Source organism: Pteronotus mesoamericanus, unplaced genomic scaffold, assembly GCF_021234165.1.
Source record: "Pteronotus mesoamericanus isolate MK-2021 breed Mesoamerican mustached bat unplaced genomic scaffold, CSHL_Meso_final contig_134, whole genome shotgun sequence".
Taxonomy (NCBI): Eukaryota; Metazoa; Chordata; class Mammalia; order Chiroptera; family Mormoopidae; genus Pteronotus; species Pteronotus mesoamericanus.
The window spans coordinates 609,430-634,030 of record NW_026555061.1 but is presented as its reverse complement, the minus strand read 5'-3'; the positions used below and the strand labels follow the sequence as shown (position 1 = coordinate 634,030).

The 24,601-nt window shown below is 64.8% G+C and overlaps 1 protein-coding gene across 1 annotated transcript in view; it reads left to right on the top strand.

Moving 5' to 3' along the window:
* Positions 1-24,601, top strand: part of SMOC2 (SPARC related modular calcium binding 2) — a 212,518-nt gene that overhangs the window by 78,988 nt on the left and 108,929 nt on the right. The window contains exons 10-11 of the mRNA XM_054595203.1: positions 1,772-1,871; positions 3,426-3,700. Coding sequence (XP_054451178.1) covers positions 1,772-1,871; positions 3,426-3,700 — 375 coding nt within the window. The remainder of the gene's footprint in view (positions 1-1,771; positions 1,872-3,425; positions 3,701-24,601) is intronic.

Below are 24,601 nucleotides of genomic sequence, written 5' to 3'. Positions count from 1 at the left end.
ACGTCAGATGCGGAGAAACCAGAGGAACGCGTGTCGTGGGGGCCGGCCTCCCGTGAGCTGTAGACGCGCCGCGCCGCGGCTTTCGTCCCGGAGCCACGGAGGCGGAGCTGTCCCGTGGCCTTTGCCTGCTGCGCTTCACGTCGGCCTCTGCGCTGAGATTGGTTAAAACCGGGACTTGGGCTTCGATGCAGATGTGCGGCCCGTTCGGCTGAGCAGGCAGCCTGGCTGCTGCCCGGCGCGGGGCTCAAGGGTGTGCTCTCGAAGGGGGTCCCTCCTGCCTCCCGTCCCTGCCAGAAGATGACACTGCAGAGATGGCGCAGCCTGGGGGCCCCGGACCCTTGGGGGGCGGCGGCCTCGGTCAGTGTGGGAGCCCTGAGCTCACAGGGCCGTTCTCCTCAGAGAAATGCCCGCTTCCCCCGCGTCGCCCCGGCAGGCGTTGTTTGGCTTTCGCTCTCGTTTTTGTGTTGCCGTGTCCGTGCCGTCGAGTGGTTTGGTGACTAGGACCCGGCCGTCCGGCCCCGTGAGGTTCTCCGGTGGGTCGCCGGCTGTGGGCGCCATAGGTTCCGCCCCCCGGTTCCTCTGGTTCCTCCTCAGCGGGGCTTCGCTGTTGCTGTCACCCGCGCTCTGGGGCGGACCCGGCGCCCAGCCCACGCCAGGCGGTCCTCTCAGCGCGGTCCTCTCAGCGCGCGGAGGGCGGGCCCAGCCGCAGACGGAGGGAGGGACGCGCGGAGGGGGCTGCCTGGCGGCTGCTGAGGACACACACACTGTGCCGGGCGCTGGTCCCCGGCTCCGTCACCGTGGGGACCCCATGTGGCTCGCGGCAACTCCACAGTGAGTGGTGCCGATGAGCTGTTGGGAGGTGACAGAGGTCAGAGGTCAGAGGTCATGACAGGACGCTCAGGAACACACCTGCTCACTCTCAGAATTGTGAGAGTTCAGTAGAATGTGACTTTACATGAAATCAAACCAGGTTGCTGGTGCCATAAAGTATAATTTACAAACACATCATAGAGGGGCAGCCGATTTTTTACGACAGTGATGAATGAATTTTTACGGGTTTGTGGTTTACAATACGTAGGTGGCCTTTTTGTGGTCAAGCCTTGTGTTGTTTCTTAAAATATAAAAAAAATAAAAAAATAAAAAATATTTTAAAAATATGAAAACCTTAAAAAAAAACTCACCTCACAAAAGATGAGAGAGGCAACTGTGTACGCACAGCGAACAGTCAGATGTCAGGAAAAACAGACCAGGAGTTTGGAAAGAAAGGCCCTGTGTGGGAACGGCAAGCCTCCCTGAGCCTCCGCCCAACCGTGCGTGGGGTGCGCACCGGGGGCCGGGCCGCGGGCCGCGGGGTCTCTGTGGGCGGGCGTCCTCGGGCGGACCCCAGAGCGCAGGCGGGCTCCTGCCCCTTCCCGGCCGCCTGAGCCCGGCCAGGCCTCCAGCTGGTTGTGCGGCCCAGAGCGCAGGCCCCTGGCCCTGCGTTGGCATCGAGGGCGACCGCGTCCGCGGGGAGCCCGGCGCGGGGTGCAGGCGCGGGGGCGACGCGCCCTGGGACCCCTGCGTTGCCGCAGTAGCAGCAGTGCGCCATTGCTGTTTGCATGGCCCCTGGAGCTTTGTGCCCCGGGCGACGGCCACAGGAGCTCGGGTGGGAAGGGGGGCTTGCGGTGGGCCCTGCCCCGTGCATTTCCAGGCGGCCCAGCGACCCGTCCTCCGCGACGGGGCATCGGCTGCACCCCTGCGTCTAAAACCGCTGTGTGCTCTGTTGGTTTAGGATGTCCTGGCGCCAAAAAGAATGAGTTTCTCACGAGCGTCCTGGACGCGCTGTCCACCGACATGGTCCACGCCGTCTCCGACCCCGCCTCCTCTGGCAGGTACGTGGCTCTGCCGTGGAGCGAGGGGCTGGGAGACGCCCCAGTAACGGGGGGGGGCAGCTGGGGAGAGAGGCCCGTCCCCCCTCAGTGTCCGAGGCCTGGCCGGCTGCCTGGGTGCTGGCGGGGGCCGGGGGGTCCTCTCCCAACAGGAAGGGGCCTCCTGGGTTTGCAGGTCCTCCTTTTGCAGGCTCTTTGTCATGTGACTAAACTGCTGAAGACGCGGTCCTGGTGGGGACAGGCCAGGGACCCGGAACGTCCTGGGGCCCCCTGCATGTGGGGGCGGGCGGGCGGGCGGGCGGGCGGAGAGAGGGAGGGAGGGAGCCCCAGAACGGACGGCCTGACACTTGGGGGGGCGCTTCAGAGCGATGGGCTAGGTGTTAAGTGCTGTGTATAAAAATGTCCGTTTTAAAGTTCTCAAACACGTGCCTATTGTGGGAAAACACAGGTGTAACAGAAAACCTCCCGTCTTACCCGTGTCCAGTGGTTGGTGACCGGACACTGTTCAGACTCCGGAACTGGGCGCGTTCCCACCGAAGGCCTGGGAGACCCGCCGGGGCCTCTCGTGTCCTGAGAGGCACCTGTCCGTCCGCCTGCTGCCCCTGTCGGCCGGGGCGAGGGCGGCTCCCGGGGGTCCTGAGTGAGGACCGTCCTCTGAGGGAGACCCTCCCGGCCCCCACACCCCCGGCTCCCGTTCGGGCTGGGGCTTTCTGTCCCCCCCCGCCCCCCCGCTTGCCTGGCAGTCAGGAAGGCAGACAGGCACCGACGCGGAGACTGCGACAGTCGGACAGTCAGTGACGCAGGCAGGGGCGTCGCCGGGGCCTAAAACCGCCATCTCAGTCCTTGGAAAGACGGTCTTATGTGAAAACAAGTTGAAAGCGGCCGGAGCGCCGGGCGGGGACTCGGCAGTGTCGGGGACCTGCCCGCGTGGGCGTCGGCCCCTGCCCAGCCGGGCGCATGGCGCGCCCCGAGCCCGCAGCCCCGAGGGGAGACGCAGGCTCCCCGCGGCCCCGCTCCTCCCCCTTGGGGGCGAGGCCCACGTTGTCGCTTGGGGCAGGGTCGGACCCTGACGCACACCCAGGCCGTGTCGAATAGAGAGTTTTTAATTCAAGCGAGAACGTCAGTTACCACTTTAAGACACATTTTGTTGGCCTGTCATTGTCCCCGTAACACGGTGCCCGTGTGGTCAGGGGGAGAGGCCCTGGGGGCCCAGGGTTGCAGGTGGGCGCTCACGTGCGAGCCGCCCGGCCAAGGCTGCGCCGTGCGGGCCTGGGGGCAAGGCCGCTTTCGCCCTCTGGGACTCGGCCGGCGCTGAGCGCAGAGCTGGCGCGCGCAGATGCCTGTGTGCTGTGCGACTAGGAAACCCACTTGGAGAGTTTTTGCTAAATCCCTCTCTCTGACTGACTTTTAAATGCATGTCCCACCAGGTGGCAAGCCCAGGCAGGCTGCAGCGCTGGGACCGTCCAGGGCATGCAGGGCGGCCCCGCGGGGGCGCGTGGGGGGCGGGGGCGCGGGTGGGGGCGCGGGTGGCGCCCTGACCGCCGCATGTCCCCCCAGGCTCTCCGAGCCCGACCCCAGCCACACGCTGGAGGAGAGGGTGGTCCACTGGTATTTTAAGCTCCTCGACAAAAATTCCAGTGGGGACATCGGCAAGAAGGAGATCAAGCCCTTCAAGAGGTTCCTGCGGAAGAAATCCAAACCCAAGAAGTGCGTGAAGAGGTTCGTGGAATACTGCGACGCGGACGACAACAAGGCCCTCTCCCTGCGCGAGCTGATGGGCTGCTTGGGGGTCACGCGCGAGGAGGCCAAGGCCGGCAGCGGGAAGCGGCACAGTAAGTCCCTCCCCGCCCCCGTCCCCGCCCCCGCCCCCACCCCCGCCCCCGCCCGAGCTGGCCTAGGGTCCGAGGCGGAGGGGTGCAGTCAGCGGCAGGCCGCCCGCTGGTCCGCAGGGGAGGGGGCCCGGGGCCCAGGCGGGAGGAAGGGGCAGGAGGGCCAGGGCGAAGCCGAAGGCCCGTCGCTCACAGTTCCCCCGTCCTGGCCACTGACCCAAGGCGGTGGCCTTGATGTTCGCGCCCACATCTTGGGACCGTTGGCCACGACCATGTGGCCACGTGCGTGGCTCCCAGCCACCGCGCTGGCCGTGGACAAGGAGCGAGATCCTCCTGCATGCCCGGCGCGCCCTCCCTGCGGAGCAGTGGCCCCCCCCGCTGTGGGGCGCGTTTTCGGGGGGCCTGGCCCGGGTCACCGGCTGTCGCAGCGGGAGAGCCCCCCGGTCGGCCCCGAGGGGCCTTAGCAGGGACGCGCGGGAAACGCCGCCTGCTGGCCGCGGGGGCGCTGGGAGAGCCGCGCTGCCCGGGCTTGTGTTCTCCCGTGGACGGGAGCCGGCCCGGGGCGGGCGCCGCGGTCCCCCTCGGACAAGGAGACCCGTGTGAGTTGGCTCCGCAGCGCCCGGGCGCCTCGGATGTGGCGGGTCCTGCGGGGCCGGCCCCGCTCCCGCTCAGGGCCACGCGGCTGACGGCGGCCCCGGCCGGACCCCCAGGAGGCAGCCCCCGTCAGCGGCCTCTGGCTCCTGTGTCCCTGTGCCTGTCGTCAGAGCCCCCCCGCATGGTGCCACGGAGCTGGTCGCGGGCCGGACGTGCGGGGTTGTGAAGCGTTTTTGCTTGTTTCCCGGTGAGAAGCCCGTGGGGCAGCAGCACGCGTCACCCGGGAGCCTGCGCGCAGGGCCTGCCGCCTGCCGCCCGCACACGGTCCTCAGTGCGTCCGGCCTGCGACCGGCGGCCCAGCGTGGGCCGCCCGCGCTCGGCGAGTGGGACGTGGCGCTTCCGTCCTGCACGCAGGCCCGTCCCTCTGCACTCCGATCGGGCCGGCCTTAGAGTCCGTAGTCACGGGGACTTGATGGGTGTCCGCGGGCACGTGAGGGAGGGGCCGGCCCCCGAGGGGCAGAGGCCCGTGAGGGATGCGGGGCCGGCGTGTCCACGCCGTGAACCTGCAGGCGATGCGGGGCTTGGGCAGGGACGGGGACGTCTTGTGAGCGACCACGGTCGCCGCGAGCCCCCCTCCCTGGCCGGGGGTCCCCCGGGGGTCGTGTCGCGTCTCCAGGGGCCACAGCGGCCGTGGTTCCTCCGGCTGGTGCCCCACCGGCACTGGGGTGCGCTGTGCGCTCCCTGGGGCCCGGGCTGAGGGGACGCAATTACGCGCAGAGGACCGAGCGCTGGGCCCGGGGCCCGCGCATTTGCAGGGGCAGCTGGCGCCCCGAGGTGGGGCGGGCAGTCCTCTCGCTTCCAGGGCCGCGTCCGACGCGGACGGGGTGTGTGCGCACCCTGAGGGGCGACGGGCGGGGGAGCGGGGACAGCGGGGTCCCCAGCCACCGCGGCCACTCCCTGGGAACGCTGGCCGCTGCAGGCCTGCCAGGCGTCTTCGGGTCCCCGGAGCGAACGGCGTGTCTGAGATTTACTGCCTCTCCGCCGGAGAAAACCCTCTATGACCCCGCCCCCAAACGAGCTACAATTTATGAAAAGAGATATTTTGTCAAAAATGAGTTACAGGCATTTGGAAGCACAATAAGTTGTTTCTGGAATCCTTTTATTTTCCTTGAGGAGCTTTTCTAAGTTTTTTCTTATTTTTCTTTTTTTTTCAGTTTGATTATCAGTTATTTTTTCCCATTCTGTGTAATTTGAGTCAGTGGAAGATCAGAAAAACCTAAACACTGGGGACAGAATCAGTCGGGATTTTCCGAATATCCAAACTGTTGCCAGTTTCTTCTGCTCCTTTTATGTTTGTTCATATGTAGCGATTTGTTTTTTATTCTAGAAATACGAGCAGTCAAATGAAGAACAGAAATAACTGGAACCTTTTTAGTCTCAGACATAAGCAAACCTAGATCCATGTTCTTCCAAAAACTATTTCTATGCTGCACGTGTGCATCTGTGCTGTGACTTTTATATGTGAATAGCATCACATATATTTTCTAATCACACGTAGTTTTAGCAATTACACAAGAGTTTCATTTAAATTATTGCAAGAAAAGATAAATTATTGGAAAATTTGATCTAAGCTTTGACGATTACAAAAAATGTAAAAAAAATATTGATTAAAAGCTCTTAAGAAATGATCAAGCCAAAGAAGTGAGAGACGCCCACCTCACGCCCGCCGGCTTCCCTGGCGGGGCCGCCACGGCCCAGGGCTGCGCTGAGGGGGCCGCGGCCTGCGGCCGAGCGAGCGGGCTTTCTCACCACGTCGCCACGCTGGCCGCTCTGCTCCCGTGCGGACTGCCCGCCCGGGGCCGCCCTCAGACCCTCAGGGCCGTCCGGTGCCGGTGACGTCGGCTCCCCTGTCCCCAGAGCAGGGCCAGGCGCCTGGGAAACGGCCCTCCTCCCTCGTGTTCCCTGGCGACGGGCGTTGCCTCAGGGTCCCTGTGGTGACGTGCGTTCTGCTCCGTGGACGTCAGCGGATGCCTCACCTTCCTTCCCTTTGCGCATTTTAAATAGCGGCCTCGCTCCTGTGCCTGGAACGAAACATCGCGCCAGGTGGCGTGAATGGAATGTGTACTTTCCACCTTTGGCGCGCGGTTTTCCCTCTCCTCTCAGCGCCGCGGAAAACTAGCGTCTGCTCCCGTAGCCTTGAGTCCGCAGCTGCCCCCCAGGACCGGGGAGGCCGGTGCTCGTCCCGAATGAAACTGAGCAAGAGCTGCCCGGTGCCGAGCAGCCAGACCGGCTCAGCACGGACTCGGAGCCGTCGCCGTGCGGGTTCTCCAAACGCGACCCAGGCCCCGAGGCCACACGCTCAGCGAGGCGGTCGTTTCACGGAGAGCAAAGCGTCACAGTTACCCCGGTTCTTGAACCGTTCAGACCTACAATTGAAAGAGTAGCCCCCTTATCTACTAGCTAGTAAAGCCTTTGCATTTCAGTGCCTTTGCGTTCGGCCTTTTCGCGTGACTGTTGGCTTTGTCACAGCCAGCGAACAAGGAGGCGGCACGTGGGGCGATTTGCTCTGTGCTGCTTTTGATCCCATTGCTCGACGTCAGCAGTCAGTCAGGTGTTTCAGGGGAAACCCTGCCCCTCGTGAACTGATTTGTTCAAAGGGTACTTGTCGAGGGCTCCCTGACCTAAAACTGACAAGAGAGGGGTAAACGGACAAAGCCCAGGCCCTTGCGGGGCTTCGGGGCGAGAGCGGAAGCAAGAGGCGGCGGGGCTGGGGCGGCGGCGGGGGCGGGGCCGGGGCCAGGGCTCAGGTGCGCGTGTCCACTGTCTCACACGTGACCCAACACATGTGACACTTGGGTCGGGAGTCCGAGGCGGAGCTGAGGGGAGTGTCCTATCTCGGGGACAGCGGGGCCCAGGGGGAGCTGGGCCTGGAGGGCTGGGTGCGGAGGGGACGGCAGGTGGATGGGCTTGGCTCTGAACAAAGGGTCCTCGGGGGTCCGACCGGGAAGACTGATGGGGCACCAGAGGTTGCACCGCGGAGGCCAGGCAGGCCGCCGTCGGGGGCGTCGGGGTGTCTAGAGTTAAAACCAGGAGGCAGGGAGGCCGGAGCCTGGGGGTGGGGGAGGGGGAGGCCCGGGGCTGCTGGGGACCTGGATTTTTGTGCTGGGGACAGGAAGGGCTGGAGCCCAGGAGTGCCCAGGGCCACCCCAGGCCATGGGAGCCCAGGAGGGGGAGGGGCGGACGGCAGCCCCCCGGGGAAGGAGGCTGAAGCACCCGCAAGGAGGCTGTGCGCCTGGCCCACCTGCCCCTCCCGCTCCGTCCCCCAGGGCCACGAGTGAAGCCGCACCACGGGCGCCCCGCATCTTCCACCTGCCCCAGCTCCCGCTCCCCTGGGAAAAGCTGTTCTCAGCCAGACATGGTCATGTCTCACGATTTAAATAGGAAATCAAAAGGTTTCAGGAGGCGGCGTGGTGCCCAGGGCCGCGTTCCCGGACTCCCGGGCGGCGCCCCCTCCTGGGGACGTTGGAGAAGCACGACTGGCCGCACCTTGGTGGGCGCCTTGGGAATGGTGACGGGAGGGGGGCCCTCACGCCCCCTCACGCGGGACGTGAGCGCTTGTCCTGTGAGCAGGGTGTGCGCCGGCAGGTCAGCCGGCGTCGGCCGCACCGAGGGGGCGCAGGCCCCTCCCCGGGAAGTGCCTGAACCTTCCCCTGGAGGCGCGGGGCGCCCCGTCTAATCGTTTCTGTTTCTTTCCCCCTTCCAGCCCCTAGAGCTAACGCGGAGAGCACTTCTAATAGACAGGTGAGTCTGTCTTTTAACCTTAATCATTTGCTGGCTTATTTATAGGCAGTAAAAACTCAGGGTTCTATAGATGTGGGAAAGAAAGTACCTGCCAAGAAAAAAGAGAAGGAGACAACGCAGGTGAGGCAGTGCCCGCCCCTGAGCGCCCGAGGGGCCCCGGCTTCCGGCCGCAGGGCGGTCGGGAGGGACACTCCGGCCCCGTGCGTTCTCTCCACTGTTAGAAGTCCCAGGGATGTTTAGAACAACATCTGAGTCCTCTTGTTTTGTTGGAATAAATGCTGTTTGTACACAGTTCTCCAGAGGCTCGTGATGCGTCTGCACAGTCTCTTTAAGGAGCCGGCGGGACGGGCCCCGGGGTGTCTAGGTGAGCGGCCCCTTTTCATCAAGGGCCCTAATGAGGTGCACGCCTCGCCCCGAGGGGTTTGCCGGCCCCGCTGGGTGGTACAGACGGCCCAGCGCTGGGGGGCCGCACCTCTTCCCGCGCAATTACAGGTGATTACGGCCCCCGCGCCGTCCCCCCGCCCCCACAGTCTAGAACGTTCTCCAGAAGGGAAACAGGAGTGGGACCGTTTCCCTCCCTCAGAGCCGGGAAAACCCTGCTTCTGCAGGACGCGCGTCGGTGCGTTCGCTGCGTCCCTCTGTGATGTCGGCCGCCGCCTCCCGGCCAGGCCCGACCCACGCCTGTTGTGGGTGCCAAGGGGAGCCGCCCACACGCACACACGTGGGTGGGACCTGAAACCGGTTCACTAGAAAGACGAGGGTGCCGGTTTCTTTGTTTAGCAAATGTTTACGATTTTAACTCCTTAAATCCCATCGCAAATCACTTACTGCTCTGGGGCTGCGCTGGCCGGAGAGCAGGGCCCTCCCGAGCGCAGGGACCCGCGGAGGCGTCGTCAGAGCGCGGCGGCCGCCCCCGCTCTTCCGGACACGGGAGCGAGAGGGGCTGTGCAGCTCCGCCCAGGGCGTCTGCGGGGCACCCTGGCCGCTGCGCCGTCCCGGTCAGCCCTGGCTCTCCACCGGCACCCCTCACACTGACACCTGTGTGACGACCAGGTGTCCACGCCTCTCAGGCAACAGACAGAGGAGATCCAGGTTTTGAACAAATCACCTCTCGAACAGCCTTTTGGAAAGAATTAAGTTTGAGAACGGAGGTCCCACTGTATGTGAACGGCTGGGACCGCCGGGCGGGGCCCTGGGATTGCGCGGACGCGGGAGCCGGCTGTGGCTTCCCCGGACCAGCAGCGGGGACCATAAACGTTCGTCTGCAGAACGAGAGCGCGCCCAGCGGCGCCGTCTGCTCGGAATAAGCAGAGGCAGGAGGTGTTAAGTGGGGGAGCACCGGGCGAGTGAGCTGACGCTCAGTGGGAAAGTGCGCGGGGTCTCTCGGTGGCTTCCTCCGCTGCCACGAGATTCAGGAGGGACCGGGGCTGGTGCCGGCGAGGCTCGGGCAGCGCCAGGCCGCTGCGCTGCCCCGGGCCAGGCCTAGGGACGGCGGAACCGCGAGGCCCCCTGCCCCGAGTCCAGACGGCAGCGCCCCTCGCTGGCTGACCCCGCCCCTCCAGCACCCGTGTGCCCCTTCCTCAGGGAGCGGAGGCCCCCACGCCTCCTGGGTGCCGGCGTCCAGCCGAGCGTGGGGACCGGGCCTGACGTGCTGGGGATGGGCACAGCGGGGAGAGGGGTCGAGGGTGGTGCTCGGCGTCCCCGCCCCCGTGTTACTGGTGATTGGCCCCGTGGGCGCGCGGGGCCCGAGTCCCTTAAACACACCGTCCCGGCCGCACTTTCCCTCGAGAGGGACAGGGCTCAGCAGAAAGGATGGGCAGAAGGGACGAGAGACCAGTGAGGCCCTTCTCCAGTGCGAGGCATCAGCTAGATGACTGGAGCAATTTTGCATATTAGTCCAAGGCCGGAGGAGCTTGTAGAACATTCGCTATATTGAGCCCATGTAGACGTGAGGCGTACATGCTGCTTTTCCCCACCACGAGCTCCCCGACATTTCTGGCCGCTGGGAGGCCGCGCCAGGCGCGGGTGCGTTCCGGTGCCGGCGTCGGGCTGAGTCCTCACGGCTGGAGCCGCCAGCCTGCGCGCGTTCTCCCACCCGCCTTTTCTTCCCTGATGTCACGTCCTTGCTCCTTGGTCACGTGTACTTTAAAGCCCCGCCTCCCCCGTGTTGCCGGCACAGGGGCCCCTCTGGTCCGGGGAGGCAGCCTTCACAGACGGGGCGGGCGGACCTCTAACGGCGCCTCCGTTTCTGTGTCTTTGCAGCCCAGAAACCAAGGATGACGGGAGCGCGGCCCGGCCACGGCGCCCTCGACGCGTGGGAGGCTCCCTCACCAAAACGCAATTAAAGATCGGAAACAAAAATAGTGTTTGCACTTTGTACTTTAAATGTAAATTCACTTAGTAGAAATGAGATATTTAAACAGACTGCTTTGATCTGTGAAGAGGGAGGGGCTGGCTTCAGCGGACGGACTGCGGGCAGCGTGTGTGTCCCCGTCCCCAGGCCCGTCCTGGAGGGGCCGCAGCTCACGCCTGGGCCCCGCACACCCTGTGCCGGGGTGGCCGGGGGCCCTGTGGCCGCTGCCGGAGACCCGCTGTCCCCACGGCTTCCAGGGCCGCTGCCGGGGCGGCGCGCGTCCCGTGTCCCTGCGGGGTGTCCCCTGCGGCTGTCCTCGAGCGCAGGCCGCCTGCGCCTGGGTCCGCGTGTTTCCGGGGCTTGGCTTGTTGGTCTCGCTTTCCCGAGGTCCTGTTCCCACCCCGGTCGCAGCCACCACAGCGGGCTGGTGGCCAGGGCCCGGGGGACAGGTTCTTGCTCTGCCACTTGGGCGCAGGCCACTCAGGCTGTAAAATAAACGCTGGTGACCTGGCCCTGCCGCCCCGGAGGGTGCGTCCAGGGGTCAGGAAGGCGAGTGCGCCTGGGCCGTGGCCGCAGGCCGCCTTTCCTCTTGCGTCGCCTTCCCGCCCGGAGCCCCCGGAGGCAGCCCTGTCTCCTGAACAGCTCCGGACGGTCTCCTCGATGAAGGCGCAGCCAGGATAAGCCGTGCCTGGCCCTGCGTCCCCTCCTCTGTCCTGAGGCCTCCGGGACAGAGCCCCTCCCTGGGAAAGTCCTCTGGGTGGCGCTGGGGGCGGGGGCGGGTCAGGAACCGAGTGTGGCCCCCCCGAGCCACGCAGGCGGTGGCAGCGGCCAGCACTGTCCGCTCTGCCCGGCCGCCAGGGGGAGCCGCGTGCCCAGAACCTGCCCCCGCCCCCGCCCCCGCCCCCGCGCCCGTGACACTGCAGGGGGAGGGCCGCGCGGCTCCTTCCTCACGGAGACTGTCGGAAGGAGCTGCTGAGACTTTGAGCCGCACACCAGCTTGAGTGCCTGTCGTTGCCGCTTGGGAACAGCTGTGATCCCAAATTTACTGGATGATCTTTTATGTTTCTGAACTTTGAATAATCGTTTTTCTTAGAGTGAAATAAAATCTGCTATTGAAACTGCCCTTTGTCTTTTTCTTTCCGGCTAAAAACAGCGTCACAGTTGTGTGACCTTAGGGCGCTTGCCCGGGGAGGAAGGGAGGCCTGGGCTGCAGGTACCTGGGACCCGGCCCCCGGCCATGGAGCCTTCTCCTGCGTCTTTGTCCCCTGGGCGGGGGAGGTGCCTTACTTGGTGAAAGGGGAGGCCCCAGCCGGGCCTGAGGACGGCGGGGCGGCCGCTGCGAGACCGCAGAGGAAGGAGGAAGGCTCCTGCCGCGAGGGAAGCGGAGGCTGGTCCCTGGTCGCAGGCCAGACCTGCCCTGATGCTCCGCGCAGCCACCGCCACGGCTGCTGCTGCGTCTCCCGGTGTCACTGCCCTGTGGCTGACACCCAGCACCGTGTGCACGTAAGCGCAGAGCATAGCGAACCACCGGACGTGCGGGCGCAGTGGCACGGTCCCCGCCACGTGGCTCACACCCGCATCAGACGCAGGGAGAACGCGGGGGTCGACCCTCTGGGGCCCTGTCACCCGCACCCAGGGCAGCACCAGCGGCGGCCTGCCCTCTCCTTGGAGAAGAGGGGCCTGTCGCCCCCAGTGGCGTCCTGTCCGCTCGCTGCGCGGCAGGCGTGAGGCCGGCAGTGCGGGCACAGGAGGGCAGCCCCCGGGAAGGCCGGCCTGCGACGCGTCCCCGCGGGTGGGAGAGGACCGGTGGCCGCAGGAGCTGAGGCGCTGCCTCAGGGCCGGGGGCGGGAGCCTGCGGGGGGGGGAGGGGAGGGCGGGGGGGGGGGGCACCGCAGGTGGTTCTCGTTGCCAGGCCTTAGGATTGAAATGTGAGACAAAATCTGCTGCCCTCAGGTCCCGCGCAGCGGGTGTTCCCCAAGGGCACCCGCCCCTGCCCGCCCTCCCTGCTTCCGAGGGTTTGAAGCGGCTCCAGCTCCCCCGGCAGAAGCCTCCGTGCCAGACATTGTCGGCAGGGGCCCTGAGTGCCTCGCCGTGAATCACGCCCGCGACGTTCCGCCCGGGCTTCTGGGGGTGAAGTTACCAAGGTGGGAAGTGTGCGGGCTTTGGGCACCTATGTGCAGAGGGATGGGCCCGAGCCTCCCTGCCCGTGGACGTGTGACCAGCCAAGCCCGGTTTTGCTCTCTGACCTCCCCGCGCCGGCGAGTCTGCGCTGGGCTGGTGGAGTTGTCCCTGTGCAGCGTCTCCGTGGCGCCGCGGGCGAAACCCCAACCGCAACGGCACCCAGACGCGTTTCCCTCCCCCCCGGGGAGGCCGCTGGACACGAGTCACGCAGTCGTGCCGGCGGGTGTCCCCGTTGAGTGAGCCCTGACTGTCCCGTCTTCACGCGGCCTCTCGCTTGCTCCAGGGTGACTTCACGTATTTTGGGGGACCCCCCATCCGCGCCCTCCGCCTCCCCCCGCCTTCCCTGTTCCCAGCACACACCCTGCATACCTCCCGCTGCAGCGGCCTCGGCCCAGCGGTGAAAGACCACAGCCGGGGGCTGGAGCGACCGAAACGGGCTTCCTCGCAGTCCCGCGGCCGGGAGCCCAGGGTCAGGCTCCGCCCAGGGTCAGGCTCCGCCAAGGGCCGCGGACGCCCTTCTCCAGTCCTCGCGCGGCCGAGGGCAGGCCCTCCGGCGGCTTCCCCTTCTGGGCAGGACGCTGGTCCCTTCGTAGGGCGTCAGGGCCTCCTTTCAACGGAATCGCCTCCCAAGTGCATCCTGTCGGGGGTTCGGGGCCCGGCACGTGGGTTTTGGGGGGACCCAGGTCAGCCCACAGCAGGGGGTTCTCCCTGTGGACCATTGGACGTAAACTCACCAGGAAGAGAGAGGCCGTGAGTAAACTTGGGAGGCCAGGGGAGAGCTCCGGGTGGAAGACGTAGGAGCAAACTGGGGGCAGGTGAACAGGCGGGGGACACCCGCACAGCCGTGGCCGCAGGGCGAGGCGGGGCCGTGGGACACGCAGAGGCGAGTAAGGCGAGCAACGCGACCTTGGCCGTGAGAGCAGAACAGGGTGCTGGGGATCAGGCTCCCGTCGCCGCACTCATTCGGGGGCTGAGGGGGGTCCAGGCTTCCTCCCCGACGCGTGGCAGTGTGTGCGTACGTGTGTGTGAGACTGTGTCTCTGTGTGGGGAGTGTGTGAGTGTGCAGTGCACGGTGTGCACGTGCGTGTCTGTAACTGGAGGCTCAGGTGGAGGTCAGAGTCTGAGGGCCCCGCTCGCCGGCTCGCACTGTGGAAGCTGCCGGGAAGGGGCTGGCGCAGGGCTCTCCCCGCACCTCGCCCCGAGCTGCGGGCCTGGGTCCCTGGCCTCGGCGGCCGTCCCCTGACCCGCCGTCCACACGCCTCATAGCCCCGCGAGTCCTGGGGCAGCCTGAGCCGTGACACCCTCAGCCGGGCCGCCCCCCCGCCCTGGTGTTTGGGGGCGGTGGCGCTCAGCCGCGCGCCGGATGCTCAGGGCTCAGGGTGGGACCCTGGGCTGACGGCACCTGTCGGGTCCTCGCCTGCTCGGATGAGCTCCAGCCCAGGGGACGTGGTCGGTGGGCCGGCGGGCGGGGCGCCTGGGCGGGGGCTGGCACGTGCAGATGACAAAATAACGGAACCGCATTTGTGGAGTGCTGGGGCCCACCCCCACTTTCGGAGACTCTGGTCGAATCCAGTCCTGAGGCCGACTAGACAAGCCGCCATCTGCACCTTTCAAAGGAGGAGACGCGGGGCTTGTGGGTGTCGGTCCCAGGCCACCAAGCACAAACGGGGGCGTCTAGGACCCAAATCCCAGCCTCCGATCCCGAGGGTGCTGCTCCGGGTCCTCTCTGTGCAGAGGCAGCAGCCGGTCCAGCCTCAGGCAGCTCCGTTGTCCACCCAGAGCCCCCGGGGTGCCGCAGCGTGTCCCCAACCCCGGAAGGACAGGGCGGCCACTGCTGTGGGCTGAGAGACACCCTCCCTGGGCCCCCCTCCACTGGCAGGAAAAAACTGTTTTCGCAAAACGGGGGAAGAGAAAGAGAAGACGCACTTCCCTCCGCTCAGGACCCCTGTGTGTACATCATTTATTGTGTTCACTTGTTGCTTCTAAGCCCAGCTGTCCCCACGAATTCTCGTCCCAGGGCCACTGAAAGGGACGGTTTTCCAACACCACCTGTCCTGGGTGGGCCCGGGACAGGAAGCGCCCTCTCCCCTGCCACTGGCTCGGCTGTGCCGTCCGCCTGCCCGGCTGCCGGAAAGCAGCCCCCGTCCCCCATGCGGCAGAAGCACGGGAGCCGCCGGTCACCGTCCGGCGGAGAGGCGGCTCGGCCCCGGCTTGGCCCCCATGTGGCCGCCCACACGCCCTCCCGACGTGGCGCCTACCCGCCCCCCAGGCCCCCGCGCCTCGGAAATCGAGGGCTTCACCTGCAGCTCCTTGTACGGAATAGCCTGTTCGTGTATAAAAGTCGCCCCACGCTGCGTGGGCTCGGAGTTAAAATGTGTGGGGTTTTGAGTGCATTGCTTTTCCAGACACCGTATCCTGACTTTGAGAAAACAGTTAACAGTTCAAAAACTTTTGGACATCAGATAACGATTATAAAGCAACGTTTAGATAAGTCTCAGTAAGAACAGAGGAATTAGAAACACATGAGTCATGATTTCCTTTAAAACCCACTTGCACTTACAGATTAAGGGGCAGAGAGATGCTGGTTAACCAAACGTGCTCAAGAACGCACTGCATCCAAATAATTTTAAACAGAGCGGACACATTCACTCCAGCCCCTCCAGGCCACGCCCGTGCAGCGGCGTTTAGGGGGCTCGGAAACGTCACCCAGGGCCTGGCGCTGCTGGCCCGCACCAGAGCGCATCGCGGGCTTGATGCATGCGGCACCCGCGCCCCCTGCGCCGCTTCGCTTGCTTCCCATCAGAGAAGCCACAGGGCTCTCAGGCGGAGCAGCCAGAGGCACTCAGAGGTACAGAAGGAAACGCAGCGCGACAGGCTCTTTATCATTTCCTGACAGGCAAGCGCGGCCAATCGAGGCTTCATAAATATGGATGAGGCGCTTTCCCTCCGGTCAACGGCACGGTGTTTTCCCTCGGGCAGCGGCAGCCCCACAGGAGCCTCGGAGCTTCCAAAACACGCCTCGCATAGTAGGATCCAGCCAGCGACACTGAACGTGCATGTAAAAGAAATAAAATAGCCCTGACTGGCATGGCTCAGGGGGTTGGGTGCCATCCCGCAAAGCGAAGCGTCGCCGGTTCGATTCCTGGTCCAGGTCTGGGTTGTGGGTTTGGTCCCGGGTAGGGGCTGCAAGAGGTGACCACCTGGTGGATGGAAGTTCCTCTCCCTCCCTCTCCCTCTCCTTCCCCCAGCAGAGGGTCGAGGCGGAGGTGTTCGCCCGCCTGTCCCTTGCCTCCCTGGGGTCGCTGTGAGGAGCCCTTCGGACGATGGGCGCGACGTCGCTCTGTCCCTCACCCTGCGAGAAGGGCGTTCGGCTCTTACACGCCTACCGTCTTCTTCTGGTCACGTGCGCCGACAGCACGTGCTCTCCCGGGCCACTTTTCACTGGCGTCCCCCCCCCCCCCCGCCTCGCCCCCCCGCCCCCCGCCCGTCGCGATGATGAGCGTGCCCGTGACCACTTGGGGCAGAGAATCTGTAACTCGCTGCATTCGCTGCGTGATTTCTTCTTTAAGTGACGACGCGCTCAGAAGCGCGCCGGGTCGTTAGTTCCCAAACACCGACGCGGTCGTGTGACTCTTCCTTTCCAGCACGATTTCCCGGTGACCGGCAGGCGTGGGGACGCGAGGGCTGGGGCCTGGTGAGGCCTCGCTCTGTGTCCAGGACCGCACGTTCCCGGCAGCACGCGCTCGCCTCCTGTCCCGGTGCCGCGTGCGGGGACTCCCCCAGTGGGTCTAGTCTTTTCATCGTCATTATGATTGTTGCGCTGACCTGTGATCGGTGACCGTCGATGCTGCGACTGTGACAGCTGCACCCACGAGGGGCAAACAATCAATGAACGGGCGTGTGCCCCCTGCCCCGCCACCCGCCTCCCTCCCTCCCCTCGGGCCTCCCTGGCCCCCGAGACCCAGCGAGGTGACGTCAGGCCCGTTCACAGGAACCCGGCAACTGCCTCTGAGCGCTCAAGCGGGGAAAGAGTCGCAGGCCTCTCGCGGGGACCCACGCGCAGGAAGCCATGCGCCCGGCGACGCAGGCCGGCTGACAGCCGGGGCGCCTCGTCCGGGGAGCCCGCTGCGCACACAGAGGACGAGTCCTTGACGGACGGCAGAAGCGCTTCCCCTGGGAGCACACGGGGGACGCGCGGGTGAAACGGCCGAGCGCTGATGTGCCGGAAGTTTCCGCGGCCGGGACGGAGGGTCACGCCGGCCGCCACGTCCCCGTACACCAGAGCCGACCCAGGGCCAGGCCCTCCTCCCCGCCGTCCCGAGGGGGCCGAGCGCAGCGAGGAGGCCGCAGGAGACGTGCGCGGGGCGGGCGGAGGCGGGGCGGCCGTGCGGCTCCGGGAGGGAAGCCGAGTGCGCGCGGCCAGTGCGAGGCGGGGAGCGCGTCGCCCAGGAGCCCTCGCTCAGACGGTGAAGGGAGGCGCCCGCACTGAACAGCAGGGTTCGGGGCCGATGAGCCAGCCTTTCGTTGGAAGACGGCGCCCCCTAGGCCTCTCACCGCCGGAGAGGGGACGTCAGTGTCTGGCTTCAAAGCTTCAGGGACGGGCTGACCCCCTCGAGAGCGGCCGGCGCGGCGGCGACGTCAAGCGGAGGCCAGCGCTCGCCTTCCGCTCCGAGGGCGGGGCGCCTTGCAGGGTCCCTGCCGCGCGCTTCAGTGGGTTTCTTGCTGTGCCACGCGTCCCCCGCGCCGCCGGTCCGCTTCGCTTGTTCGCATCGGAGGCTCCGCTGCGACATGGAGGTGCAGTCCCACTCCCTCTCCCTCGCGCGCGTCCGTCACGTCGGGGCTGCGTGTCCCTCCACGGCCGCCTGCAGGGCCGCTGCGGCAGGTCCCCACAGCGGGGTGCGGGCGGGGGCAACCGCGACGGGCGCTCTCACAGACGCCGCAGCCAACGCAGGGCCGCGCACGGAGGCCCCGTGGCCCGGGCCTTACCTCGCAGCGCCTGGCTCCGCACCCGCATTCCCCGCCTCCCTCCGCGCTGTTCCCGCCCGCACCCCTGACCCCCGGCCCCTCAATATGCATGTACACATATGTATCCATATGTATACACAGAAAGGGTAAAGAGAGAGAGTTCAAGACGGTAATAAAATGACTTTCACGACAGGGATTTATGCTAAGAGCTGCTGTGGAGACTCCATCTATCGATGTGAAGTTTAAAACGCATGTTTCTTCTCCAAGTTTTCCCTCTTAGGCTCTGAGCAGCCCCAGACCCGCATTCCGAACTCACTGCCTGGGGCGGGTCTGGTCTCAGTGCCACCCCTGATGGATTCCCCTTGAACGAGCCGCTCTGTTGATCTGCTTCACTCCGCAAATAAAATGACACAATGTCTCATGTCCGGCTAATGTCCGTCCGAAGTGCGACAGAGAGGCCCCTGGCTGGGCAGGGGAACCCCTCAGCGGGACAACGCTCCCGCCCCCCGGCAGCCAGATTTGGGGGCGGGGGGAGAAAACTCCTGGGACTCGAGGAAGAGCTGGGCCTTTTTGATTTTGGGTTAAATGAAAAACTGTATGCAAACAAATGAACAACTATTCAACCAAGTGAAAGACCAAAGAAAGGCTATGTCATAAAATAACAAAATGAAAACAAAAAACTCTCCCCTGCATGTGACAAAACGGGCCCATGGACCAGATGGCACCTGGGACGAGCCCGCTTTCCCGATGCAGGGAAAACGCACCTGCAGGCCGGGCTGGGGCGCGGGGCCTGGGACGCGGGGCCTGGGGCCCGGGGCTCATGACTGGGTCTTCAGCGCTCCCTTCGGGGGTGGGCAAGGGTCTGCCACGGAGACACCTGCTGTCAGGCCATTTCCTTTCAGTTTCTGTTTTCTTCTGGGGCATGGATGCCTTTCTGGAATATTCCAGGAGAGAAAAAATTCAGAGCAGGCAGCAACTTTCTGTAGAAAATGCCGCGAGGAGCAGCTTTGCTCCTGGAAGAAGCTGCGTGGGGTGGGGTCTGAGAGGGTGCGGTGGGTCCCGTGTATTTCCAGTTCTGCAGGGATGGGTACACTCTGGCCCGTGAACCTCCTGCGTTTTATGCAAGTTTTTCTCGTTTGTTGGATTTTAATATTTTTAAATAACAAAACAGTGCTTATGTTCAATCAAAGACTAGGAGGTGCAGGAGGAAGTTAAATGTCTCCTCTCTTCCGCCCCTTTTCTCTCCTCTGACCCCCCACCCCGCTGTCTCCGAGGTGAGCCCGGCTCTCCTTCCACGTGGGGACATGCGCGTGTGCGCCAGGTTTGGGCGGCCTGGGCTTTTTGGTGTTTTCCCAGTTCCAACTTGTAGACACGCCCCATCTAAGGATGGCCTCTCCTCTTAGTTACAGGAGGAGGTTCTGAGCGCAGGTTTTAGCGGTGCTGCCGTGAGCCTACGCACGAGATTCCGTGTGGTCGCATTACAGGCAAATACACCGCCTGCTCCTGTCAGGGGTCCGACCCGGCCGGATGGGAGACGCGGGTCAGGACCCAGGCGCTGACCAGGGCTGTGGGCCCGACGGCGGTGGGGGGGGCGTTTAATCCTCAGCGAGCCCCCCACTCGCCCCCAGGTAACCCGGTGGCCCCTCTGGCCTGCGCCCCCTCCCCCATCTCTGAGACACGGAGCCAGAAGGGCTGGGTCCCGCTGACCCTGGGCGTCCACTCAGAAGACTGACCTAAGAAACCAAAGCGAATCTCACGAAAGTCTCCATTTTTTTCTATTCAAAGAGCTTTCTCACAAGCACAGCCATCACAGGAGAGCGGCAAAGGGCACCCAGTGCTCAGCCGATGGCCAGGTCACGCCAAGGCCAGTCACCTCTTCACTTCCAACACTGGACAGTGGGTCCCATGGCCTCCGCGGCCGCAGTTCCCCGGGGCCTCGGCGTGGGCGCCGCGGGCACAGGGCGACTGTAGGAGTCGGCAACGCGGGGGCCGGGGTGGGGCTGTTAGACTATTAGACGCAATCAGCACTTCAGGGTCTCCCAGGATGTGGACCTCCCTGGACTCCCACTGAGCGCTGCTGTGTCCGACCCCGGGCGCGCCGCCCTGGGGCTCACGTGCTCCGGGGGCCCGGTGGGACCCAGGGTGTGAGCGCTTCTGAGCAGAGCCAGGGGTGCGGGGGTGCGGGGGGGGGGGGGGACGCGGCCAGGGCGGCGTGGAATGAAAGCATCGCTTTGTTCTGCGGGCGGGCGCGGCCCTGAGCCCCTCCCTGGGAGCGGCGGAAGGAACACAGCCGCCTCTCAGCCCCCGCGGAGGGGAACCACACGCTGGAGCCGGGCCCGGCCGCCGCCGCCTCTGCGCCTCCCCTGGCAGCCCGCGCCCGGCGGGACAGCTGCGCTCCGGGCGGCTGTGGGCCGGGGGGCAGGCAGGGCCCTGGGTGGGGGGGCTGCCGGGGCCCGCCCTGAGCAGGCGGGGTGCTTTGCACGTTCTTTTTCACGGCTATTTTGGAAAATTTCAGAAAGTATTTTTAAAATTCCTATAAATGAGAAATGAACATTCCGTTCATTTGCAGTTTTTAATGGCAGCCCTAATTCTAACCTCCAATGATGTAAAGCAAACAATTCATAAAACCGTGACCTGGAGACGTTGCCCTGTCCTGACACCTGGTCCCTCTCCACGTGGTTCTGAAGGTGTCTGGGGGTGAGGACGCAAACACGCAGGCGAGGGAGACCCGAGGGGGCCGGGAGGGCTGGGGGCGGCGCGCGGCACGGCTCCGGGGGCTCCGGGGCCGGGGACAGGAACGGGCCGTGGTCCGGGGGCCAAGGCCTGACCGAGGCCCAGGTGGTGCGGTGCGGGCGCTGGGCCTGTGTGTCGGAGGCTCTGCGCCCCCGCGGCCCCGCCCCCTGCCCGCAGACACGCCCACAAGCACAGCTCCCGCCTGGGCAGCCAGGGTCCTCCACGTGGCAGGAGGGCTCCGCCCCGTCCCTTGGCGGCCTGGGGTGGCTCCCTCCTTTTTGGGTGGCGCTGCCAGAGTGGCAGGCGTGGCCAGAGGCGTGACGCAGGTCTGGCAGCGACCCTTCTGTCAGTACGGTGCTGTCTTCCTGTCTCCCTCCCACGCCCCGCCCCCCACAGTCTGGGGGCACTGAGACGAGCCGTTGATGCGGAGACAGGGGTGGGCACTTCCCGCTCTGCGAGCCCCATGTGGCCTCGGGGACTCCTTACGGCAGCGTGGAACTGAAGGTTCCTAAGCCAGTTGGGATGTGGGGGTCCCCGGGGGGCAGGCACAGCGAACAGCTGGCACCCCCTCATACACGCACAGAAGACAAGACAAAACAAGGGAAAGAAGCGCCTGATGGTAGCGCTTGCCGGTGTCCGTGGGCAACCACCCACTGGGGCCCACTCCAAGCTGCCAGCTCCTGGGACTGCGCTGCGGCTCTGGGCCGCTGGCTCACTGCGCTCAGTGCCAGAGGGGACCAGCCCCTGGGGACCAAAAGTGTCCCAGGGTCGTCCACACTCCGGCTAGTTTTAAAGCCCGTCATTCGGCACGTGGTCGTCGGCTCCCCCGGGACTCGCGGGGTGCGGCCCTGACCCTCTCCCGGCCGGGCGGCGCTGCCAGGGGGCCTGCCCGGAGCCTCTGCGCTGACCCCTGCGGTCGGCGGCCTCCGAGGCTGCCCTGGTGGAGCGGCCGAGCCCTGCGGGGAGCGGGCGGGGTGCAGGCCTGTCCGGAGCGACCGAGGGCACCTCCGTGTGGACGTTCCTGTGGGCTCCGCCGGCGGCAGCCAAGGACCCGCCTGAGCACAGCGTGAGTCTGAGGGTGGCGGGGGCTACTGTGTGTCCCCACAGTCAGCCGCTTGCTGCTAAGGCCCTCGTGGAGGCCCCTGCCTCCTGGCAGGTCCTCCTTTCGGGCACCGCCTGTCTGCAGCCTCAGGAGGCCACATGTCCCACAGGGACACATTCAGCAGATTTGTCCTTCTGGTTCCTCACGGCTACACGGCAGCGCACGTGCTGCTTTATGGTTCGATGGGAGGCAGCCGGGGGACCACGCGTGGCTGCGGGGACTGGCCGGGATGCTCTCCTGGGAGCCCGAGGGGTGGGGGGCCGTGGGCGGGAAGGACGGAGGAGCCCACTCCCTGTGTCCGCGGGCTCTGGAGGCTGAAGCACAGCCAGCGCCAGTGCTGAGTGGTCTGCGCCTGTGGCCTCCGCCTGCGCCTTCTGCGCACTGAGCCCGAGTCCGTCACGGCCGCCTGGCTGCCGCCCGACAGACGCTGGCCTCCCGTCTGCCCTCGGCCCCACGGCGGGGCCTCATACACGCCCGCTGTCCGGGGCAGCGAGGAGAAGGCGCAAGGGTGACGGACTTGCTCTCGCTGCCGAAGTCACGGGAGGCAGCTGAGCACAACCGGGACTGGGGGGCGCCGACGCCGCGGGGTACGGCAGACAGGCCACCGAGCGGCTGGGACTCGGCAGAGCGCCTCTGGCCACGCTCTGGACGCTCCGTCCTAGGAACGGGGCGGGCTGTGCTTTGCAGACGAGAAAATAATGGGGAAGTGATAAGAGGCTGCAGGAAACAAACGCACCTCGTGTTACGGGGAGGGGAGTGACCCTCCCGGCATGGACACACGGGGGCATCCTCGGGTCCCGCCCGGCCCCCACGCCTGCTCTGGCCCCTCGTGTGAACACTGATGTTTTGGGGGTGATCAGGTTGCTCCTGCATCGTGGTAAATGCAGTAGAAGGCTGCCTGCCTTCACTTTCATAGTTGTTGTGAAGAAAGGGACTGTTTCATTGGGAACATGATTCATTTCTAACAAACAGACAGACACACAGACAATAGCGTCGTCACACGGCCCTGGGGTTTTCGCACCAACGAAGGCCGCGCCCTGCGATCAGGTGGCGGACCGGCCGCGGAGAGCCAGGCTGGGCTTGGGCCAGTCCCCGCTCTCGGCGCCGCCCGCGGGCCCTGGGCCGTCACTCAGCATTTATAGCCTCCTGTCTCCCTGCCCGTATAGGGCGATGACAATTCTTCACGGAGCAGCGATTTCGATGACAGGACCCTGGGGCTCGGAGCCAGGAGCAGGCAGGAGGCGGCGAAGGGGAGCCCGTGCTGGCGGCTTCGATGGTGGTTCTGGGGAAGGCGTCCCTGCCTGGCAGACAGGCTGCGTCTGGTAGCTCAGGGGACGGGGTTTGAGGGGTCGTGGGTCTCATGCAAGGCGCCCGCGGCACCGGGGACGGTCGTGTGGGGGCGTTTCTTCCTCTGACGTGTCTGAGGGCCTCAGCACGGGCCCCTTCACGTGTGCGCAGCGTGGAAGAGCCCGACACTCTCCTGATGTTTCCTCGGTTCTCGGTTGCCTTGGATGCATGTAGTCAAGGCCCGTCTCGGGGTCTCAGTGGGACCCTGCAGGACGCCCCTTGGGGCACACAGAGTAGCTGAGAGATCTCACAAACTCCGTTAGTCTTATTCCTCCCAAAGCGTGCGCCCAGGTGTGTTGCGTGGCCCGTGCCGACCCCTTGCCCTGACCGCTGGCTGGGCTGCAAGAGGCTCGCTCAGCCCTTCAGGAGGTGCCCAGGGGACATGTTTTTGAAACCTGGGGGCTCAGGGTTTCCCTGCGAGCAGTCGGCAGGCCCAGGGGCAGGGCTCCCAAATCCCAGCGCAGGGCGGGCCTCCCACAGAGGCCTGGAAGCGGCTGCAGCTGGACTGTGCCGCTGGGGCCGCGCCCGCCCGCCGAGCCCTCGGGTCGCAGGCTGCCCTCGCGGAGCTGGCAGGGGACCCGCCCTCCCAGGGCGGATTTCGTTTCTCGCCGAAGACTTGAGGATAGTAAATTCGTTATATTCATTGCTTATGTCTCCGTAACAAACTTGGGGGAGGGAGCTTTCCTGTGCTGTTTGGAATGATTACAGGGCATGATGGTTTCAGCAAAATCAAGGAAGCAAGTCAAATAAAAACATTTGATGCCGTGCACTTTTCTGGAAATCTTTGTTTGTGTCTTTGTCGACCTGGTGACTCAGGAACGACACGCTGGAACGATCTGGGGTGACCCTGAGGGAAGCGTGGGAACGGAGGTGCTTTCAGTGCCAGGTGTGTGGCGTTAGCAGTACAACAGTGATTTGGCGAAAGAAAACTCACGAGTAAATTTATACTTCCAGTAAAAACCGAGTTCATTTGTTATCACAGAGCCTATTTCATAGGCTGACGTGAAGATTAAATGGCCGATAACTAAAACGTAAAATTTAATATTGAGAATTTAATAAAGGTTAAATAGTCCATAAAACCCAGAAGAGCAGCCGGCACAGGCGGCGCGTGCTGATCAACACAAGTCGCCGCGGCTGAGGTCGCTGAAGAACCAGCTGAGAGAAATCAGACCACACACTCCATACAGCCTTTAACTGCGTCGCAACGTCTTAGACGTTAGCACATCCCTGGTTACATGTTTAGTGAGAATACTTACCGCTCCCATCTTTGAATTCATTATAACACCGGTTATTTAAACACCCCCATTTCCACTTACTACGGCCTTTTTGCTCATCGTTCCGTGCCCCTCTGGAATTGTACTCGTGGGCGGACACTCCAGGGGCGGGACAGGAGCAGGGCGATCCGTGCAGGGCAGGGGCGGGGCTCGAGGAGGGCGCTTGCGGAGGACACAGCCTGCGAGGCAGGGCTGCTGCATACTTTGGGCCAGGGCTTCAGCAGTTTTGCAGTGACATTGCCAGGGGTCTTGCTCTTTGCATGTTCCTTTCGACATTTATTAGGACAGTGCACACGTGCCTGACGTCGTTATTTTGAAAGTCTAGGCTTATTATTTGTGCTATAAGTAAATATAACTGCTATTTCAAGAAAACATTCAAAGCGAGAGAGTAGATCAAGGCTCCCCTGAGCGTAGATGAAACCACATGGTAACAAGGTCCGCGAAGAAAGGTTAGAAAGGCGGGGGAGGCGAGAGGGTGGGGGGACAGCCAAGGCGCCACTGCCATCGCGACCCCGAGGCTGCCATCCTGGGGGGTGCGTGCAGGAGGCAGGATG